This window comes from Podarcis vaucheri (genome assembly GCF_965113315.1).
Source record: "Podarcis vaucheri genome assembly, chromosome: 10".
NCBI classification, from domain to species: domain Eukaryota; kingdom Metazoa; phylum Chordata; class Lepidosauria; order Squamata; family Lacertidae; genus Podarcis; species Podarcis vaucheri.
The window spans coordinates 68662120-68681623 of NC_138748.1; the positions used below are offsets into that span (position 1 = coordinate 68662120).

The following is a 19504-nucleotide window of genomic DNA, read 5'->3' on the forward strand; positions in this document are numbered from 1 at the left end:
TGACCTAATGGCTTTTATTCTTCCTGTAAACCTCGTCGAGGTTTCCACTGCAATCGAGCGGTTGTTTTTGTGTGTGTGTGGAAATAAATAAGGAACCATTTAGAGATATAAGTTTCGTGGCAGTAAATAAATAAGCCGCCATTTCGAAACCCGCGCGCTCATTTCTTTTCTGACAGGCCGAACTACACTTCCCGCGATGCACCGCGCGCGGGCTTCCCGGGCGCCGTTTTCGCGCGAGGAAAGCGACTACAACTCCCGGCGGGCCTTGCGCCGCTCTCCCCCTTTTCCGCCTCGTTGCCGGGCAACGGCAGGGACACAAGATGGCGTCTCCCAGGCGGCCTCTTTTCCCCTGAGAGAAAGAGAGACCGAGACCCCCACGAAGGACCCCCTTGGCCGACATGCATTCCCGCTCGGCTTTCTACGGGCGCAGCGCCATCCGGAGCGCGCACAGCGGGGATGACGCCCGGTCGGGCGGGCTGCGCTCCTGGGCGACCTCGCCGTCCTTCACCTTCTCGCTCCTCCTCAGCCGCTTCGACGAGCGCTCCCCCAGGGGCACCGACGGCCTGGAAGGCAACGCCACGTTCTACCAGGAGGACGAGGAGGAGCTCGCCGTCGAGGAAGAGGAGTCCACCGAGTCCGAACCGGAGCCCGAGCCCATGGAGGTGGGTGCAGGGGGGGGGTGGTTCGCCGCCCCTAACCTGGGTTGGCATCTCTCTGTCTATAAAGGGAGGGGGCGCTACTCGGCGAACTACGGGCACGGGTTCGTTTGGGGAGGGCGCCCCTACAAGGAGAATTACGGGAGCGCACGACCCTTCTTTCCGCGGGGAGGTGGGCGGAGTCGACGTGCTATTTGGATAATTACGGGAACGGCGACCCCTCACCTATAGGGAGAAATACGGGAGTGCCCCTCTGGGGAGGCGCGCCTAGAGGGAGAAATACGGGAGTGCCCCTCTGGGGAGGCGCGCCTAGAGGGAGAAATACGGGAGTGCCCCTCTGGGGAGGCGCGCCTAGAGGGAGAAATACGGGAGGCTTATTTGCATGGTGGAGTGGAAGGGTTCGCGCTACTCGAATGATTACGGGAAGTTTGGGGTTGAGGGGGGGGGGCTCGCGTGCCCGGCCGTCCTTTGTAATAATAATAATAATAATAATAATTTATTATTTATACCCCGCCCATCTGGCTGAGTTTCCCCAGCCACTCTGGGCGGCTTCCAATAGAGTGTTAAAAACAATACAGCATTTGTTTATTTATTTACTCCATAACATTTGTATGCCGCGTTTGCAAAGCAATTTACAAAAAAGCAGAAACCCCCTGGGTAGTGCCGGGAGAAATCTTAGAGAGCTGCTGCCAGTCTGTGTAGAAAACACTGAGCTAGATGGACCAACCTGAAGCTTTCTAAGGCAGCTTCTCCTCCTGATCCCATTTGGGGGAAGAGCCCATGTATCTCAGGGGGTAGAAACAGAGAGTTGGAAAGGGGCTGCTGGGAGGAGTGCAGAAAGAAGAAACACCACAGTGCATCTGTAGCAGCACAACCAGACGTCTTCATCTGCCCCAGCTGCAACAAAACATGTCTCTCCCATGTATGTCTCTGCAGCCACAGTGGACGCTGTAACTGTCCATGTTCTGAGTTTGACTTGACCCCCAAAGGGGGTGGAATCAGGGTTGGAAGGGACCACAAGGGTCATCCTGTCCATCCCCCTGCAATACAGGAATCTTTTGGCCAACATGGGGCTCAAACCCACAACCCTGAGATTAAGAGTCTCATGCTCTACCCACTCAGCTTTCCCAGGCTTTGCAGGCAGAAGGTCCCAGGTTCATTCCCTGGCAGCATCGCCCAGCAGGACTGGGGAAGAGCCGTGTCTGGAACTCTGGAGAGCCGCTCAGTTTAAGACAGTTTCCCGTGTTTCTGTTTGGGAAGAGCCATAGCTCAGTGGTTGAGCATCTGTTTGGCATGCAGAAGGCTCCAGTTTCTGTCCACAATGGCATCTCCAGGTAGGACTGGGAATGGCTGTGCTGCCAGGGACCCCAGAGAGCCACTGATCTAGATGGAGCACTGATCTGGCCTCAATAATAATAATAATAATATATTGCTACCCCGCCCATCTGGCTGGGTTTCCCCAGCCACTCTGGGAGGCTTCCAACAGAAGATTAAAAATACATTTATAGCGGCTTCCTATTTGTTTTTACTGTTTAATACAATTGTTAAATTAACCACTAATGCTTATATAAAACGAAACTTTCATTCTCACGAGGATTGCCAGATGGAGCCTGCACCTGTCGGTATGCTAAGGTATCCTACCTCTACACTGAAGGCTTCAGGCGAAGACCTAGTAATGCCAGTAGAGCTCTTGTTTCATGTGTTACATCATCCAGCTGCATCCCAGGGCCCCAGAAGAGGCAAGGCGGATGGTTACTGGAAGCAGGATTTTATTGAGCAAGGAGCATCTGTGTGGCAAAGTAATGTTCTTAGTGTACCAACCACTTTTGTGCTGTTGCACCTACCTAAATGTGTGGAAATGATCAACGACTTGGTGGGGGATCCCTGGGGCCTCATGCCATCCATTCTGATCTGACACTTTTATTATATAAATAAGATGACCTACAAATTATCATAGATAAGAATAAGATACCGTATTTTTCGCCCCATAGGGCGCACCGGCCCATAGGGCGCACCTAGGTTTTTTTTTGGGGGGGGGAATAAAGAAAAAAAATTTATTCCCCCCCGCCCAGCGCAGGGCTGGGGCGGGGGAAGCCTGAGCTTCCCCCGACCCCAGCCCCCAGAACAGGCTGCTATCCGCAGGGATACAGGCAGCTCTCCGCAAGCCGTGGGCGCAAAGAGCGAAGTCGCGCCGGGCTCCCACGGCTTTCGGAGAGCTGCCCGAAGCCTGGGGCGTGCTGAGCTCAGTGCGCCTCATGCTTCAAAATGCAGGCAGCTCTCCGCAAGCCGTGGGAGCCCGGCGGGAACTCCCGCGGGCTCCCAAGGCTTGCGGATAGCTTCCTGAAGCCTGGAGAGCGAGAGGGGCCGGTGTGCACTGACCCCTCTCGCTCTACAGGCTTCAGCGAAAACCTGTATTCGCCCCACAGGATGCACACACATTTCCCCTTCATTTTTGGAGGGGGAAAAGTGCGTCCTATAGGGCGAAAAATACAGTAATTGCTATCCTCCCAGTTTCTGGGTTGTAGCCCAATGATGGCAACATTCCCTAGTAAAGGCTGCAACCTCACCTCACCCCTGGCATTGGATCGTCTTCTCTCCTGGGCTGCAGCTCATCACTTTTGCCTGGTCGGTGGCCTTACAAGCCAGCGCTGAGGCTGCTGTGTGCCTCGCTTGGAAACGGTGTTTGAAACCCAGATATATAAGCTAATTGCCAAATGGCAGGTTTGCCAGAAATGGAAATGGGCTCCTGACGCTTCTAGTCTGTAGCCCTCTGTTTATTTTGCACTGATTGAGTGAAGGTATTTGCCATGTTCCTCTGGGGAAAGGACCCAGCTGGAGCCCTAATCTTCTCTCACAGTTGGCCATACCTCTTTAGGGAGGATGTCCGGCTTTGATTATTTTAGCCCAAACAAAACTCTGCCTTTCTCTCTCTCAGGAGGAATTTGATGGTGTGCTGACTGAAGAAATGACTGCTGAAGCCCTGCAAAAATTGGGGCGTTCAGCCCCGGGCACAGAACATGTCTACCTCGATCTGTCACTTTCGGTGAGTTAATGGCAAATAGTTTTGCGGTCAAGCTACATCCTCTCCCATTTGAATCCTTAACTTGGCCTTATTGGCTGGACTGATGACCTTTTGTTTGAGTTCATGATCATGTGCTTCTAGCCCTATCGAATATGTGATATTTGAGGCATTAGGTCTGATGCTTCATTAAGAAATCCCCTCTGCCCACTAGAACTCTGCTGCTGCAAAGGACCAATGTTACTTGAAACTGTTATGATTTTGAAATTATTGCATGGTAGGGTGGGAAGAGTGTCCAACCTTGTCCCAAACGCAGGGATTTGGTTGCTTTGAGGCGTTTTATAGGAAGCAGTTCATAAGTGGAATGAGTTAAATAACTAGGAAATGTTTTTCCCAGCTGCATAAAACAATAATTGTTTTTCAGTGTTTCAGTCTGACACATGACAATGAGAGATCTGCATTGGCTCCCAGTACGTTTCTGAGCACAATTCAAAGTGTTGATGCTGACCTTGAAAGCCCTAAACAGCCTTGGCTCAGTATACCTGAAGGAGCATCTCCACACCCATCGTCCAGCCCGGACGCCGAGGTCCAGCGCCGAGGGCCTTCTGGTGGTTCCCTCACTGCGAGAAGTGAGGTTACAGGGAACCAGGCAGAGGGCCTTCTTAGTAGTGGTGCCCACCCTGTGGAACGCCCTCCCTTCAGATGTGAGGGAAATAAGCAGCTATCTTATTTTTGAAAGACATCTGAAGGCAGCCCTGTTTAGGGAAGTTTTTAATATTTAATGCTGTATTGTTTTTAACACTCGATTGGGAGCTGCCCAGAGTGGCTGGGGAAACTTAGCCAGATGGGCGGGGTATAAATAATAAATTATTAGAAGTAGTACTACTAGTAGTAGTATCTCATTCAGCAGCCTCATTATGTATTATTATGCTGTGTGCTTTGGTTTTTTGTAAACTGTCATATGAAGGCAGGGCACCCCCAAATGGCAAGTGAGAATTCTTAAATAAATGATGTCCAGCTGATTCCAGATCAAATTGAGAATGTAACAGAAGAGCCTGCTTCATCAGGCCAGTAGTGAATTGTTCTCCCAGTGGCCAACCAGATGCCTCTGGGAAACCCACAAGCAGGGGATGCTCTCAGTAGCCCTCTCTTGATCATCACCATCATCATCATATTTATACACCGCCCATCTGATTGGGTCACCCTAGCCACTCTGGGCAGCTTCTATCATATACAGAAACATAACAAAACATCAAACATAAAAAACTTCCAGGTACCTTTAAAGGTTGTATAGTTACTTATCTTATAATTTCTCTTACTCTTGATCCCCATCCGCTGGTGTTCAGAGGCATACTGCCTCTTGAAAGGTAAAGGGACCCCTGACCATTAGGTCCAGTCGTGGGCGACTCTGGGGTTGTGGCGCTCATCTCGCTTTACTGGCCGAGGGAGCCGGCGTACAGCTTCTGGGTCATGTGGCCAGCATGATTAAGCCGCTTCTGGCGAAACAGAGCAGTGCACGGAAATGCCGTTTACCTTCCCGCCGAAGTGGTACCTATTTATCTACTTGCACTATGACATGCTTTCGAACTGCTAGGTTGGCAGGAGCAGGGACCGAGCAACAGGAGCTCACCCCATTGCGGGGATTCAAACCGCCAACCTTCTGATTGGCAAGTCCTAGGTTCTGTGGTTTAACCCACAGCGCCACCCGTGTCATACTGCCTCTTAGGGTAGAGGTAATGTATTCTTTGGGTAGGGAGGAGAGGGGGAGGGAGACAAGCAAAGGCAGCACCAGGACCTGCTACAGTGGGGATGGTGGTTTTGGGTTTGGAGCACATTGTTTTGGGGCTATCTGTTGTGTTTGGTAACTGTTGAAAAGAAAGGAAGCAAACAGGGGTCATGGAGACAAGTTGGGGATTCTGTTGGTGTATCCCGACTCCCCTTACCTGGACACAGACATGCGTTAATGGAACTTGAACATTAGGTTGTTAATTTGCCCCAGTAGGTGAGAGGATGATGGCCAAATGGAACTCGAGGGGATGAATTCTTTTTGGAAAGACTTTAGGGGGTTAATGAAGAACCTCATTTTCAGAACTGTGCCTTGGTGTCTTCTTGAAAGAGAAGGCAAGTGCAGGGTTACACATGCTAACTCCTTTCCCCCGTTTTCTTCCCACAGGACCGCAAATTAAGTGACATTAGCATTCTCTGCAGATACGTCCACCTTGAGAAGCTAGATCTTTCTTACAATAAAATTGATGGTACGTAGCTGCCACTTTTGTAAGTCCCTTGGCTGTAAAGCTCTTTCGGGTATAAGGAAATCAAGAAGAAAGGAGGAGAAAACAATGAGAATGATAACATTACAACGTGGCTTGGAATGAAAATAAGAGTGGTCCCTGCAAAGGATGTAAGGAGGGTTGGGAGAAGTCCTGAGCACATAAGAGGGAATGGTCTGTACAGAGGCCTGTGAGTGTGCAGGAAACCTGCAAGGTATGGAATCTGCCAATTGTGTTCAAGTCCCTAAGAATCTCAGTCTCCTTTTTAAAAGGAAAGGAAGAAGTAGTTTCTAGCTCATATTTTTTACAAAGACAAACTTATGCACGTGTGGACAGCATTTTGTGAAATAAACCAGAATTGCTGAATAACACTTCCAGCTGTCATCAAGTAGTGTTTTTGAGATCCTTGTCCCTCCCTGCCCCACCACCTCATGGTTAACAGAGGAGGGACATGTATAATGGTGAAAACCCACAGGATAACTTATGCAAAATGGAGAAAATCCTGCAAATTGACTCATTTTGCATATGTATCCTGGGCGTATGACATTGTTCTATTAATAGCAGAGTAGGTATGTTTTCATAGCTCTGAGTCCACACAGCCCTGACGTCCAGTTTCTGCACTCCATGTATTTTTCTTACTTCTACCCCCTGCCCCGTGTTCTTTCGTTTCCAGATATTTCATGTGTGAGTTACATGCCTTACTTGTTGGACCTGAACGTTTCCCATAATGAACTAACCACATACTTTGACTTCAAACCACCCAAGAATCTTCAAGTAAGAATTTTGTGGGTTCTGTTTGAGTTCAGGTCTCCTCAGTGCAGCTGGCTAGCCAACCAGATTCTAAGCAAGTAAGGAAAGGAATGATTTCATTTGCCATTTCTTGGAAATCTTCAGCCAATTGAGCCTGTATGGAGTTGAGCCTACAGTTTTCTCTGAACTTTCTTGCAGCACCAACAATCTTGTTCTGCCTCTGGTCCCCATGTAAGGTTTTTCCTTGAATCGCCTAGTTGTCCGATGCAATCTTAAGCCAATGTGGCAAAGGTATTTTTATATACAAAACGTGTCGGGAGCAAACAATGCCATCTTTAGAGGCAGTTGTGATCCAAAATTTCTTTGGGTCCTCAAGCTGGTATATTAATAGAGAGCAGAGAAGATTGACCCAGAGCATGGAGGCATATAAAAGAAATGAAACTGATGTCGAGATAGTGGTGATCTTGTGGCAACGGTCTTTAGTAGCTGAAATTGGCAGGAAAAGGTGCTCTGTTTGTTCTCTTCCCTCAGGGGTTCCTTTCAGAACCTGTCACGGCATGGAGAACTCTGTGTGTGTTTATTGGTAATAATAATAATAATAATAATAATAATAATAATAATAATAATAATAATAATAATAATTTATTATTTATACCCCGCCCATCTGGCTGGGCCTCCCCAGCCACTCTGGGCGGCTTCCATAAAAACCAAAAATACAATAAAATATCACACGTTAAAAACTTCCCTGAACAGGGCTGCCTTAAGATGTCTCCTGACATCTGGTGCTCCAATATGCATTCTGAAGCTTCTGATTCAACATAGACGTGTGCAAGTGGAGCAAAACAGTGCTAGAAAATTTCCAAAGTGCTGTTTTGCAAAATGTTTTTGTTGTCTCTGAACAGGCCTTGTTACTAAGCCCCCAGAAGTTGCTAGTCTGCAAAGAAATTGCTGCTAGCAGCCTAGTGATTTCCAGGTTGGAAGAAGGACAGCTGTTGTTAAGCTTCCCCTGCTGCCTTTTTTCTTCCCCATGGTCATTCTTCTCATCTCTTCCCCATCCCTTTTACAAGGCTGTGGTATAGGAAAGGATTCCTTTTCTTCCTTTCCTGTACATACTCCAGGCATACCCACTGCCTTCTTTTGCCCAGGGTGCTTCTGGGTCCTGTAACGGGTGCGTTTGGAGCTGCATCGGGCAGCACTTTGGCTCTGGAGCCAACTGGGCTACCCTGTGCAAAGACAGACAGAACATGCTGCTTTGCCAGCCCTGTCAGCTAACTGGCTGGTGAAGCCGAGCAGCCTCTCTCCACTTTGTCAGCCGGATTCCTCAGTGGCTGTAAAGCAGTGGTGGAGCCTGATCAACTTCTGTAGATAGATAGATAGATAGATAGATAGATAGATAGATAGATAGATTCTTTATTGTCATTACACTAGTGCAACATTGCACAAGTGCAACGAAATTGGATGCCAACCCTTAAAAACAACAAAAGCAAAACAACAGCAACAACCAAACAAACCACCTTCCAACCACACCCACACCCACACCCATCAAACTCCCAGGTCTCACTATCGAGTTACAGCATTCAAAAAGGCCACAGCTCTTGGATAGAAACTGTTTTTCAGTCTATTTGTCCTAGACTTGATGTTTCTATACCTCCTGCCAGAAGGCAGTAGTGCAAACAGACTGTATCCCGGGTGAGATGGATCCTGCAGGATGTTGTTTGCTTTCCTAAGGCAACGGGAACCGTACAGTTCTTCCAAAGGTGGGAGAGGGTGACCAATAATCCTTTGGGCTGTGGTTATGACCTTCTGGAGCACCTTCCTCTCCCTAGCTGTACAACTGGAGAACCAAGCACAAATACAGTATGTAAGTATGCTCTCTATGGAGCCTCGGTAGAAGGACACCAGCACACAGGTGAAGTGATGCCACTTCCATAAGCCACTGCCAGCACAGAAGCAAGTCAGGCTGGTAAAGCCAAGCGCTCTTCCCCCAATTTGGAAGCCTGATCGTTCACCTACAGGCAATTTCACACATACGTCTGCTAAAGCCAATGACGACCAAGCAAGTGGTTAAATGCAGGCAGTTCTAAACAAACCCATGCACACCCCATGTTTGTGCTCCAGTCGTGTGTCCAATTCGAACAGAAGACCTTTTGGTTCCGCAGAAACAACAAACATACAAATTATAGACCCTATGATGGTATCTTTATGTATTCTCTCCACCCACCCCACCTCCAGGTAGCAGATTTTTCGCACAACAAGATCCAAGTGATGCAAGATCTTTCTGCCTACCAGTCACTTAAGAAGCTCATACTTGACGGTATCCTTTTGGGAGTGAAAGAGAAATTCTGGAGAGAAGTGGGATACGACAGAGGGTTGGAAGATCAACCCTGGGGGCTTTTAAACAAACACACAAATCTTCATTCTGTGATTGAGTTTGGTCCAGGATGCAATTTAATGTTGATTTTGTTTTCATCGGTGGGTTGCCCTGTCCAGAAGGCTGGAATATGGTTTCCATGTGTGTGGTGGTTGTTGCTGTTTTCAAAAATCCATACCAAAAGATGGAATGATAGCGCATCATACGCTAAATGCATTTTTCTAATTTTACTCCAGTAAAATGCAACAACAAAGGCAACAAGATTGCAATATTCTTCTTGTATGTATTCAGTGCAAGAGAAATCGTGGTGAGTTGAAATGTATCTCTCTTGAATTACCCAGATAGTGAGCCTGGCCAGCTGAGGTTTCCTTTGTGGTGATATTGTTGTGCCCTTGGATAAGCTGGATATCTGGGGTCGGGGTGCCTTGCTTTAGTGGGAGGTCTCCCAAAAAGATAATTCTGGATTGGGCCTTTCAGACTCATGTACTATCCTAATCTGTTGCAAATAGGTTCATTTTCTATCTCTCTTCTACACACACACACACACACACACACACACACACTGTTGATCTTGGTCATTGTGATTCTGGATGAAGGAGAAGTGACTTCTTGGGCACATAACCAAAAGAGAGGGGTGGGAGCTGTAGAGCAAAAGAATATTGAAACCCGAGTACTTCTAATATCAGTATGAGGAATGCTTGCTAAGAAGATGTTCGTCTTCCACAGGGAGGCTGACCCTGAGTCATTCTCTCTCCCAGGGGGCTTAGAGAAAAAGGATAAACAAGTCTGCTGGTCTCTCTGCATCACCTGGATACAAAACACTGGTGCTTTAACTCTTGCTTCCCTGGTCTTTGAAATGAATTTGGTGGAAACAGTGCCAAGGCAGCCTTAGGGCCCACGCTCTTCAAAACTGTCCCAACTGCAAGAATTTCTACAATGTGCTGGCAAGGCAGCTGTCTAGTAGGGCAAGATTGTGCCCTGGCCAACTTCCCACTCCTTCATGCAATTGCCCTCCTAGCAGAGTGCTGGAGGCCTCAACTTCACGTGGCTCAAGAAGTGAAGCCAATGTACTAAAGGAGAACATCTGACCTGGGGGTGGGGGTGGATGGGATTCCTGCATAACCTCAAATGTGCTGATCATTCAGGTACTAAGGATATCCTCGTGGCTCATACAAGTTGCTGGAATAGCTCCTGTCCACCTGTATCCATTCTCTTTCTCTCTGTGTCCGTCTGTCTCTCTCACCCACCCTTATCTGACTACCTCAAAGAATCATAAGAGTTGGGAGGGACATTTGCCCAATGCGGGGCTTGAATCCACAACCCTGGGATTAAGAGTCTCATGCGCTACCAATGGACTTCTACTCAGTCCTGGCGCCAGGCTATGTTGTGCTCCAGGCAAGGCTAACTACTTGCACCCCTGCTCCCAAATCACTCACTGCAGTTTTCAAAAACAGATGCCTTGGTATGAATTGCTTCAAAAATGACGAAATTCTTCAGAACGTAAACTCAAGAGTCAAATATCAGAAATTCGTAAGATGCAACAAAAACTAATCTTTGTAAAACGGTGTCCCTCAAAGGTCAGGTCTGTGCCCTCAGTGGCTGCCTGCCTGGGCTAACAGCCCCAGACCTGCCTCTTTGTTTATTCCCATGTGACATCCCAACAAGTAAAGGGACCAGATCAGCCCTGTCCTGCCATGGCCAATCTGCTTTACTCCTTGATTGTTGGTGGAGATATAGGAGTCTCCCTTTCCCATTCAGAAGACAGTCCCATCTTTCAGACTGTAAAATTCTATGCTCAGTTTGATCTGCCCAAAGGGCTGGGACCCTTGCCTTGCTAGATTATGTCAGGCTGGGGTTGTTGGCAAGGAGCTTTGGCTTGACTTGCAGTCCACTAGATAGGCCAAGGCAAGCATATCTCCTGCCTCCTGGCACACGTGGGCAGCCTGTGCTGCCTTTGCCCCTGGCTGCTCCCTGGACCGTTGGCAACTGCAGAATTGTGGCTGTACATTTTCAAAGAAGAAAGGGGAACAAGATCTAAAATGGGTCTACTTCAAAGGAAGCAGGCCACAGCTGTCCATCCAGCCCAGTGTCCTGTTTCCAACAGAGGACCACCAATTTTTCTGGGTGGCCCCTAAGAAGCAGAGTGTGAACAAAAGAGGCATCCCCTGTTACTTGGCCCCCCTATTCCAAGCAGTTGATCAGCAAGCTTAACATGGCTAAGACCTGTGGGAAAGGCTGAGCTCAAGGAATATGTGTTTGATTCCATTTATGAATCGCTTCCCATGAAATGTCTCAAGGCGATTTTGCAATAAAAGCATCAGCGATGAAGACAATTAAAAACAAGTCCAGACAATTCATATATAAAAAAACAATTTCAGATTCAGCACAGACTCAGACTGGGATACAGATCTCCACTTAAGAGACTTTTTGGAAAAGGAAGGTTGCCCCCCTTTCAAGGCAGTGGTGGCCACCTGTTGCTGCTCTTTTCTGCCTACCCTCTTGCCTCCAACGCCGGCCCTCATCCTGCCAGCTTGCACACGATCGAGCAGAATATCATGCCCGACAGGTGTTTTTTTTTCCAGCTTGGCAATACAGAGCTCAGTCTTGGCTGTTCAGGTTACATTATTTGTGTGTTTCACAAGGTGTTCGGGTGACATCGCTCTTGTCAGCCGGTGGCCTAGCAACTTGCTCCCTTTGCAATTATAATTTCCCATAGCAGAAACAGAAATAATGTGACAGGAGTGAAATGCGGGCCAAGGCTGATTATTGCTCCTCTGAAAGAAAGAGGATGTGTGGGGTTGGGCGAGGGGCGGGAGAGAAAGGAATTGCTTTGCATGCGGCGAGCACCGGGCTATCTCTGCTTCGCTCATTTGTATTGTCTCCGGCAATGTGGCCAAATCAGCCACGATGTCCACGGAACAAAAGGAAGATTGCGACATACTGAGCTAAGAAAAGATTCAGTGCACCCCACATAAGAAAGCTTCACTTGGGCGATAGGACCATGATGGAGAGAGTGGGGCACAGAGATTGGAAAGAGCTTCAGTTGTGCAGGTTGGATATTAAAATGAGAGCCAATACCGGCCAGGATGCTCTCCAGACACCAGGAAAGATGTTGTCGCTCTTTCCCTTCATCTCTGTTGTAAAAGCCCTTGTTTAGCTTGCAGTGAGAACAGAACCAACCCTCTATTCAGTTTTAACTGAAGCCCTAAGAAGCTGCCTTATCCTGAATCAGACTTCTGGTCCATCTAGGTCAGTGCTGCTCACACAGACAGGCAGCAGCTCTCCAGAATTTCAGGTGGGGTTCTCTCCCGCCCTTCCTGGAGATACCAGGAGCTGAATCTTGAGAACGTCTGTGCTCCAAGTGGGTGCTCCACCACTGAGTTATGGTTGCTCTGTTTGTTAGGATCAAAGCGTGTGCTTTGTCTCACCTCTGGGTCCTCGCACCTAGAGAAAAAGAGAACTGGGAAGTTAGCAGGAGTAGAACCTGCGCCTCCCACTCCAGGTAGCAGCAGTCGAACCATGGATCCCCAGCAATAGAGAAACTCTCTGATTCTTGTCCCATAGCCTGGATGTTTTCCAAAGACAGCGCTGAGCGTTTTTGTGTTCAGGGTGGCTTTGAATGAAAAAGCCAGAGAAGAAACGGATGGTGTGCACTGCCATTATATTGCCCAAGCCGAGGGCTGTTGCACAGCTCCCCTTCATTTCACTGTGGTGGATTCTTCAAGAGCAATTCCTCGCCGGACTCCCGACTGCTAACCACTTTGCAGTGCAATCTTGTTCCTTAAGTCTTGATGCTGATGCACAGATAACGAAATTGAGGAGATCCAGGGCCTTGAGAATTGCCAGTGCCTGACCTACCTGAGCCTGGCAGACAACAAGATCACAGCCATCAATGGCCTGAAAAACCTGCCTATCAAAACACTCTGTCTGGTGAGTCACAGAATTTTGGGGTTGTGAGGTGATGCTGGACTGTAATGCTGGTGGGACGCGGGTGGCTCTGTGGGTTAAACCACAGAGCCTAGGACTTGCCAATCAGAAGGTTGGTGGTTTGAATCCCCATGATGGGGTGAGCTCCCGTTGCTCGGTCCCTGCTCCTGCCCACCTAGCAGTTCAAAAGCACGTCAACGTTCAAGTAGATAAATAGGTACCGCTCCGGCGGGAACGTTTGCCAGAAGCGGCTTAGTCATGCTGGCCACATGACCCGGAAGCTGTCTGCAGACAAACGCCAGCTTCCTCGGCCAATAAAGCGAGATGAGCGCCATAACCCCAGAGTCCGCGACTGGACCTAATGGTCAGGGGTCCCTTTACCTTTAAGGTGATGCTGGACACGTTGCATGCAGTGATTGGGAAATCCTTGAGCAGGGGTGGTGGACCTTTTTCAGCTCGAGGGATGCATTTTTTTCATGCAGGTGCCAGGTGAGCCTCTCTAGAGAGAGCAGTCCACAGCCAGGGAGCCACCAGTGAAAAGACCCTCTCTTTTGCTACTGCCTTCTGTACTTCTAGAAGGGCTTTACTCCCCTCCCAGCCCTTTGATCCTGTGTACCTTTCCTAGTCTGTAGTTCCCACTCTCGTGTTTCCCATGTTTCCCCCTTTCCAAAGTGACCTGCACCGTCAGGGTTGGAACTACTGATAAAATATTAGATGCAGATATGCGGGTTGATGGCACCGGATGTAGGATGAAAACAGTCTAAGAGGTGGGGCTGGGGGGATGCAACTCAACCCAGCTTGGAGAGGTTCATTTGACAATAATGAGAAACCAAACTTTTAGTTTCATTGGCCCAGTCCTGTGGAACTCTCTGCCACTGGAGATTCAGCAGGCCCCTTCTGTGCCAATTTTTAAGCACCTGCTGAAAGCTTCTAATCCACCATGCCTACACAGGCAATTAAGAACACATCTTTCAGCAATGGTTAATTGACATCTTTTTTAAAAAATAAATACCATTTTACTGTACAGTTTTATTTTTTTGCTTTGTTGCAAACGGCTGTGATATATTTTCACGATACGGTGGTACATAAATATTGTTTCTAGATTAACAAACAAACAAACCCTCATATTATACCAGAAACTCCAGATTTAAGTAGGACTAGTAACTGAAGGTAGAAAATCAAGAGGGAACTGAGGAGTAAAAGAGCAAAAGTAAAATGTAATCAGATCTTAAAACTGAATTAAATGACAGTACATGAAAAATGATTTCAAAATGATGGGTCTGGCTGGGTACAAGGGAGGGGGCTGCTGATGCCCCAGCATTTTCTACCTGAGGCTGCAACCTGGCTCACTCCTCCTTATGCAAAAGCTCCTGCTGGCCCTGGAGTGTCTGAAGCAGGTCCAGGCGTAGAGAAATCAAGTGATCCCCTCAAAGCACATGTGAAGGAGATTGCCGAGCGAGTCAGTCGGCCTTAGAGAGACAGCAGTTTGCCCAAGAGACAGTCGTGTCTTCATAACTCCTTTTGTCGAGGGCTTCCCAAGCTTCTGATTACTTTTGCAGAAATCAAACCAGATAGCGAATGCTGTTGGCTTGGAAGAACTGAAAGTTCTGCAGAAGTTGGACTTGTCTGACAATCAGATCAGCAGTTTGGAAGGTCTGGAAGAGCACAACCTGCTTGAGGAAATCAACCTAGAAGGTAACCAGGTAAGATCTTGCACACTAAGTAATATTGTTTGGACAAAATAAAAAAATCCTCCCAGTAGCAACTTAGAGACCAACTAAGTTAGTTATTGGTATGAGCTTTCGTGTGCATGCACTTAAGATTGCCTCCTTTGCAAGTTTGTGTGATATCTCATGATGTGGCAACTGTGCAAGGGCAGTGAAAGGGCCAGTTTGAGCATTCAGAAGAGCTTTTTCAGGGTTCCATTTCAGGCTGCCCGTTGAGGAGGTTCTGTGCCTTTTCTGCACATTCACAGAGCTCTGGTCATGGAATGGGTCCCTAGAGTAAATTCTATATTTTCCTGCATCCTATCTAGGTGGCTGAGCTGGGTGAACTGGAATATTTTGAATCCCTGCCTCTCCTCAGAGTGCTTAATTTGATAAACAACCCTGTGCAGGTACGTCACAGTCAACAGAAAGGAAGAAGGTAGATAACTGTTCCATGAGTGGAAAGCTATGTCTTGCTGCTGGGCTGCGTCTATATCACCAAGGTTTCCCAAACTTTGGTGTCCAGCTGTTGTTGGACTACAAATCCCATCATCCCTGTCCACTGGTCCTACTAGCTAGGGATGATGGGAGTTGTAGTCCAACAGCAGCTGGACACCAAAGTTTGGGAAACCTGGGCTATATTGTTTTGCCAAGATGGTGCAGGGTCAACCTTTGGTTTGCTGGCAGATTTATTGCATTTTATGATATTTTGTGTCAGCAAATACCCCATATCAGAATCCCAGAAAGCAGACCTTGGGCCCCAAAGGGATTTCTGACTGAACATTAGGAAGAACTTTCTGATGGTACGAGATGTTCTTCAGTGGAACAGATGCCCACGAAAAGTGGTGGGCTGTCCTTCCTTGGAGGTTTTTAAGCAGAGGTTGGATGACCGCTTGTCATGGATGATCTAGTTGAGAATCTTGCATTGCAGGGGGTTGGACTAGATGGCCCTCAGTGTCCCTTCCAACTCTATGATTCTGTGATTCTCTGCTCACCTCAAGAAGTTCACCTGGGCCTTGGAATGCCCAGGTGCTTGGGTACCAATGCACACTGGGGGGGGGGGGATCATCTAAAGATGCAAAGGGGAAAGGGTGGCTTTTGAGCGGCTGCTTTCCTTTGGAATCTGGATGCAATTTCCGTGAGGTGGACTCACTTCTCATTCAAAGGGTTTGACAATCTCTCGTGATTAACGAGCTGCGGCATTCCATTTGTCAATGACAGCAACGTTGAGAGCAGAGTCAAACCTTCTGCATCAGCATGATACAGCACATGTTGATAACTTGTCCTGAGCAGTGTGGAAGATTAACAGCACCGGCATCTCAATTTTGATGGGTTTGAGATACCCTTTGAAATGATTTCCGGAGATCTGGGAAAGAAATATTACACATATCTCAGCACCGTCTTCCTCGGTTAATGTCCGTGGTACAGTCCACCGGGGATTGCTCTTTTGATGGAACCTGTATGGGGTGGAAAAAAATCATTCTATCTCTGTAAACCTCTGAACCTTTGCCAAAAGAAGACTACATATGCATTGGCAGGCTCAGGGCCATTGGCCCGCATGGCATCTTCGTAAAAGCAGATCTACACCAGTTTCCCAACCTTTTTGTGTGCTGGGCAGACATTCGGAGAGCTCAGAAACTGTTGTGGGCCCTGTGAAATACCCATTCCATGGAAGAAAACTGGTGGTGCTTGGAACCCTCCTCCTGAAATAGGCAAAACAAGTACAGTGGTACCTCTGGTTACATACGCTTCAGGTTACAGACTCCACTAACCCAGAAATATTACCTCATGTTAAGAACTTTGCTTCGGGATGAGAACAGAAATTGTGCTCTGGCGGCATGGCAGCAGAGGGAGGCCCCATTAGCTAAAGTGGTGCTTCAGGTTAAGAACAGTTTCAGGTTAAGAACAGACCCCTAGAACAAATTAAGTTCTTAACCCGAGGTACCACTGTACACACACCACCGCAACAAACAAACAAAACACTGACAAAAATTAGGCCTTACTCCAGTTTTGGAGTAAGAGTCCAGTCTTGGACTCTTCCCCCCCCAAACCAAAAGCAACCCCTCCCACAAAGCCAAAAATTGCTTCAATTAAAAACATTTTAAAATAAAGAAGGGACGGGGTGTTGGTGGACTCCAAGCAGGATATAGAAGGCCAATGTGTCCACAGCAACTCTGCTTTGGAGCTTAGACCCATGTTGTTCCTGTTAAGAGACCCTGCCCCAGGGAGTAAAAGGTAAAGGGACCCCTGACCGTTAGGTCCAGTCGTGGCCGACTCTGGGGTTGCGGCGCTCATCTCACTTTATTGGCCGAGGGAGCCGGCGTACAGCTTCTGGGTCATGTGGCCAGCAGGACTAAGCCGCTTCTGGTGAACCAGAGCAGTGCACGGAAACGCCGTTTACCTTCCCGCCGGAAGGGTAACTATTTATCTACTTGCACTTTGACGTGCTTTCGAACTGCTAGGTGGGCAGGAGCAGGGACTGAGCAACGGGAGCTCATCCCATCACGGGGATTCGAACTGCCAACCTAATCGGCAAGCCCTAGGTTCCCTGGTTTAGACCACAGCACCACCCGTGTCCCCAGGGACCACTCAGTCTAAAAGTTGGCAGTGGGGAGAGACAGCAAGGCAAGATGGTAAAGAGGCAAGGTTAAACGAGAGGTGGGGAAGGCAAGTACCGGTACAACTCAGGACCTAATGTGAGGAAATGCTCACACCAGTATGGGTATTTGTATTTTAATATGAATTAAACCTATTGGGCGGGATTCACCTAACCTGCCCCATTAGTGAGGGTCCTGGAGGGAGGCTGGGCAAGGTCTGAGTGGAGGGAGAGGGGTGCGGGTGGAGGTGTTAAGGAGGGGGTGTTGGCACAGGATTGGTGAGCAAGGCAAGCAGGAGTGCAACCCTAGTTAATTAGATTCCTTATTGGTAATAAAATCAGTACAGCGGTACCTCAGTTTTCGAACGTCTGCGTTAATGAACATTTCAGTTTTCAAATGCCGTAAACCCGAAAGTAAATGCTTCGGTTTTCAAACATGCCTCGGAAGTCGAACAGGCCATGTGGCTTCCACTGAGTGCAAGATCCTGAGGCCTAGCTGCTGGCTATTGAGTTTTTGGTTTTCGAATGTTTCAGAACTCGAATGGTCTTCCGGAACGGATTACATTCGAAAACTGAGGTACCACTGTATTTATAATTAATACAGTGTTTTAAGGGAGAAATTACAGGGCAAAAAACCCTGACTCCTCAGCTACAATGTTGTTTTTATTTCATTAATTTATTTAAAAGCATTTATAAACCACTTAGAAATGTCTGAGCTGTGCACAATATGAAAAGCAAAGTATATTTTTAAAACAATAATGCAACCTGAAACCAATGAAACAGCAGTATAAAAGCCTCTAAAACATCTAATGATGAACAGAATAAGGATTCAGGGATTTCAAACATAAAACAGGGTCAGGGAGGAAGCCTGGGCAAAAGAAATATTTACAAGGCGTCTGAAGTAACTGGTGGTTACTTCTTTGCATGTGGCAGAAGGAAGGGCATTCCCCAGTACAGCGGCAGAAGCATAAAATTTCCCATTTCCAGGTCATTACCTTATGAGAGTCTATAGTTGAATTTCTTTAGTTGATCTAAGGGATCGTAGGCAGTCTTTCAGGGACTCTTGTCCCTAGTTGTTCAGGGCTGTAAATGCTAACATCGAGACTTTGTATGTAGCCCCATAGTTGCTCAGCAGCCACTGTGGTTCATTCAGCGCAAGTGCAAAATATGTACCGTATTTTTCGCTCTATAGGACGCACTTTTTCCCCTTCAAAAATGAAGGGGAAATGTGTGTGCGTCCTATGGAGCGAAGACGCCATAGCCCCGCGACCCTCTCCCGGCTGGAGAGGTGACGCGCAGCTATGGCAGGAGCCTCTACAGCCGCACGTCACCTCTCCAGCCGGGAGAGCGCGCGCGGGGCTAAAGAAGCCATAGCCCCGCGACCCTCTCCCGGCTGGAGAGGTGACGCACGGCTATGGAAGGAGCCTCTCCGCTGCGCCTTTCTGCTGTTCCCTGACCTGCTCTTTCGCTGAAGGGGCACTGGGCAGAGAGGGGGAGAATTTTTTTTTCTTGTTCTCCCCCCTCTAAAACAAAGTGCGTCCTATTGTCTGGTGCGTCCTATGGTGCAAAAAATACGGTACATCCAGATGCTCTACTCAGTGATCTAGGCACAACATTCAGCCCCATATAGGAGAGCATCTCTAACTAAAACTCAGGCTGTTTTCCTCTTAAGCTCTCTTAAGCCTTGCTAGGCAGTGCTCCTTAGATCAGAATTTGGTCGTTTTTAAAAACGTCTCTCCAATTAATCTGCATGGCTTTTTACTGATTTTATGAACGGAAGTGGCAATTATGTTAAGACAGCATTGAATTGGTTTGAATGTCAGTGATTTGGCATGACTTGGCTTTCCTGAGACAATGCCTCTAATCAAGCTGCCAAGATGTTAGTTTTCTCATTGACAGTTAATTATTGTACCTCTTAAAGTTATACTTCAGACAACTAAACTTTATTTTTTTATATCAATTTACAGTTCCGTTTAGCATCTCTCCCCTTACTCTTTATGCCCTTTAAGTTCCTGTGACACTTCACTTGCAATTAGGGGGATCATTACTCTGACCAAATTTGAGTTTGGATAATTAAACCTCATCTACTGCATTCTCTTGAAAATATTCAGTCCCAGATGGTATTTTCAGGCCTTTATACACACTTAGTTGTCACAGGATAAAAAACAACAACAACCCATAAATTAATTTAACACATTCAGGGAATGAA

The 19504-nt window shown here is 47.6% G+C and overlaps 1 protein-coding gene across 2 annotated transcripts in view; it reads left to right on the top strand.

Annotated features, from left to right (window-relative positions):
• The first annotated feature begins 272 nt into the window (after positions 1-272).
• Positions 273-19504, top strand: part of LRGUK (leucine rich repeats and guanylate kinase domain containing) — a 55181-nt gene continuing 35949 nt past the window's right edge. The window contains exons 1-8 of one of the 2 annotated variants that reach the window (XM_082238808.1): positions 273-662; positions 3592-3699; positions 5849-5930; positions 6619-6719; positions 8928-9009; positions 12872-12996; positions 14553-14696; positions 15029-15109. In XM_082238808.1, coding sequence (XP_082094934.1) covers positions 399-662; positions 3592-3699; positions 5849-5930; positions 6619-6719; positions 8928-9009; positions 12872-12996; positions 14553-14696; positions 15029-15109 — 987 coding nt within the window. In that variant the 5' untranslated portion in view covers positions 273-398. The remainder of the gene's footprint in view (positions 663-3591; positions 3700-5848; positions 5931-6618; positions 6720-8927; positions 9010-12871; positions 12997-14552; positions 14697-15028; positions 15110-19504) is intronic. The other variant, XM_082238809.1, reaches the window with a different exon arrangement.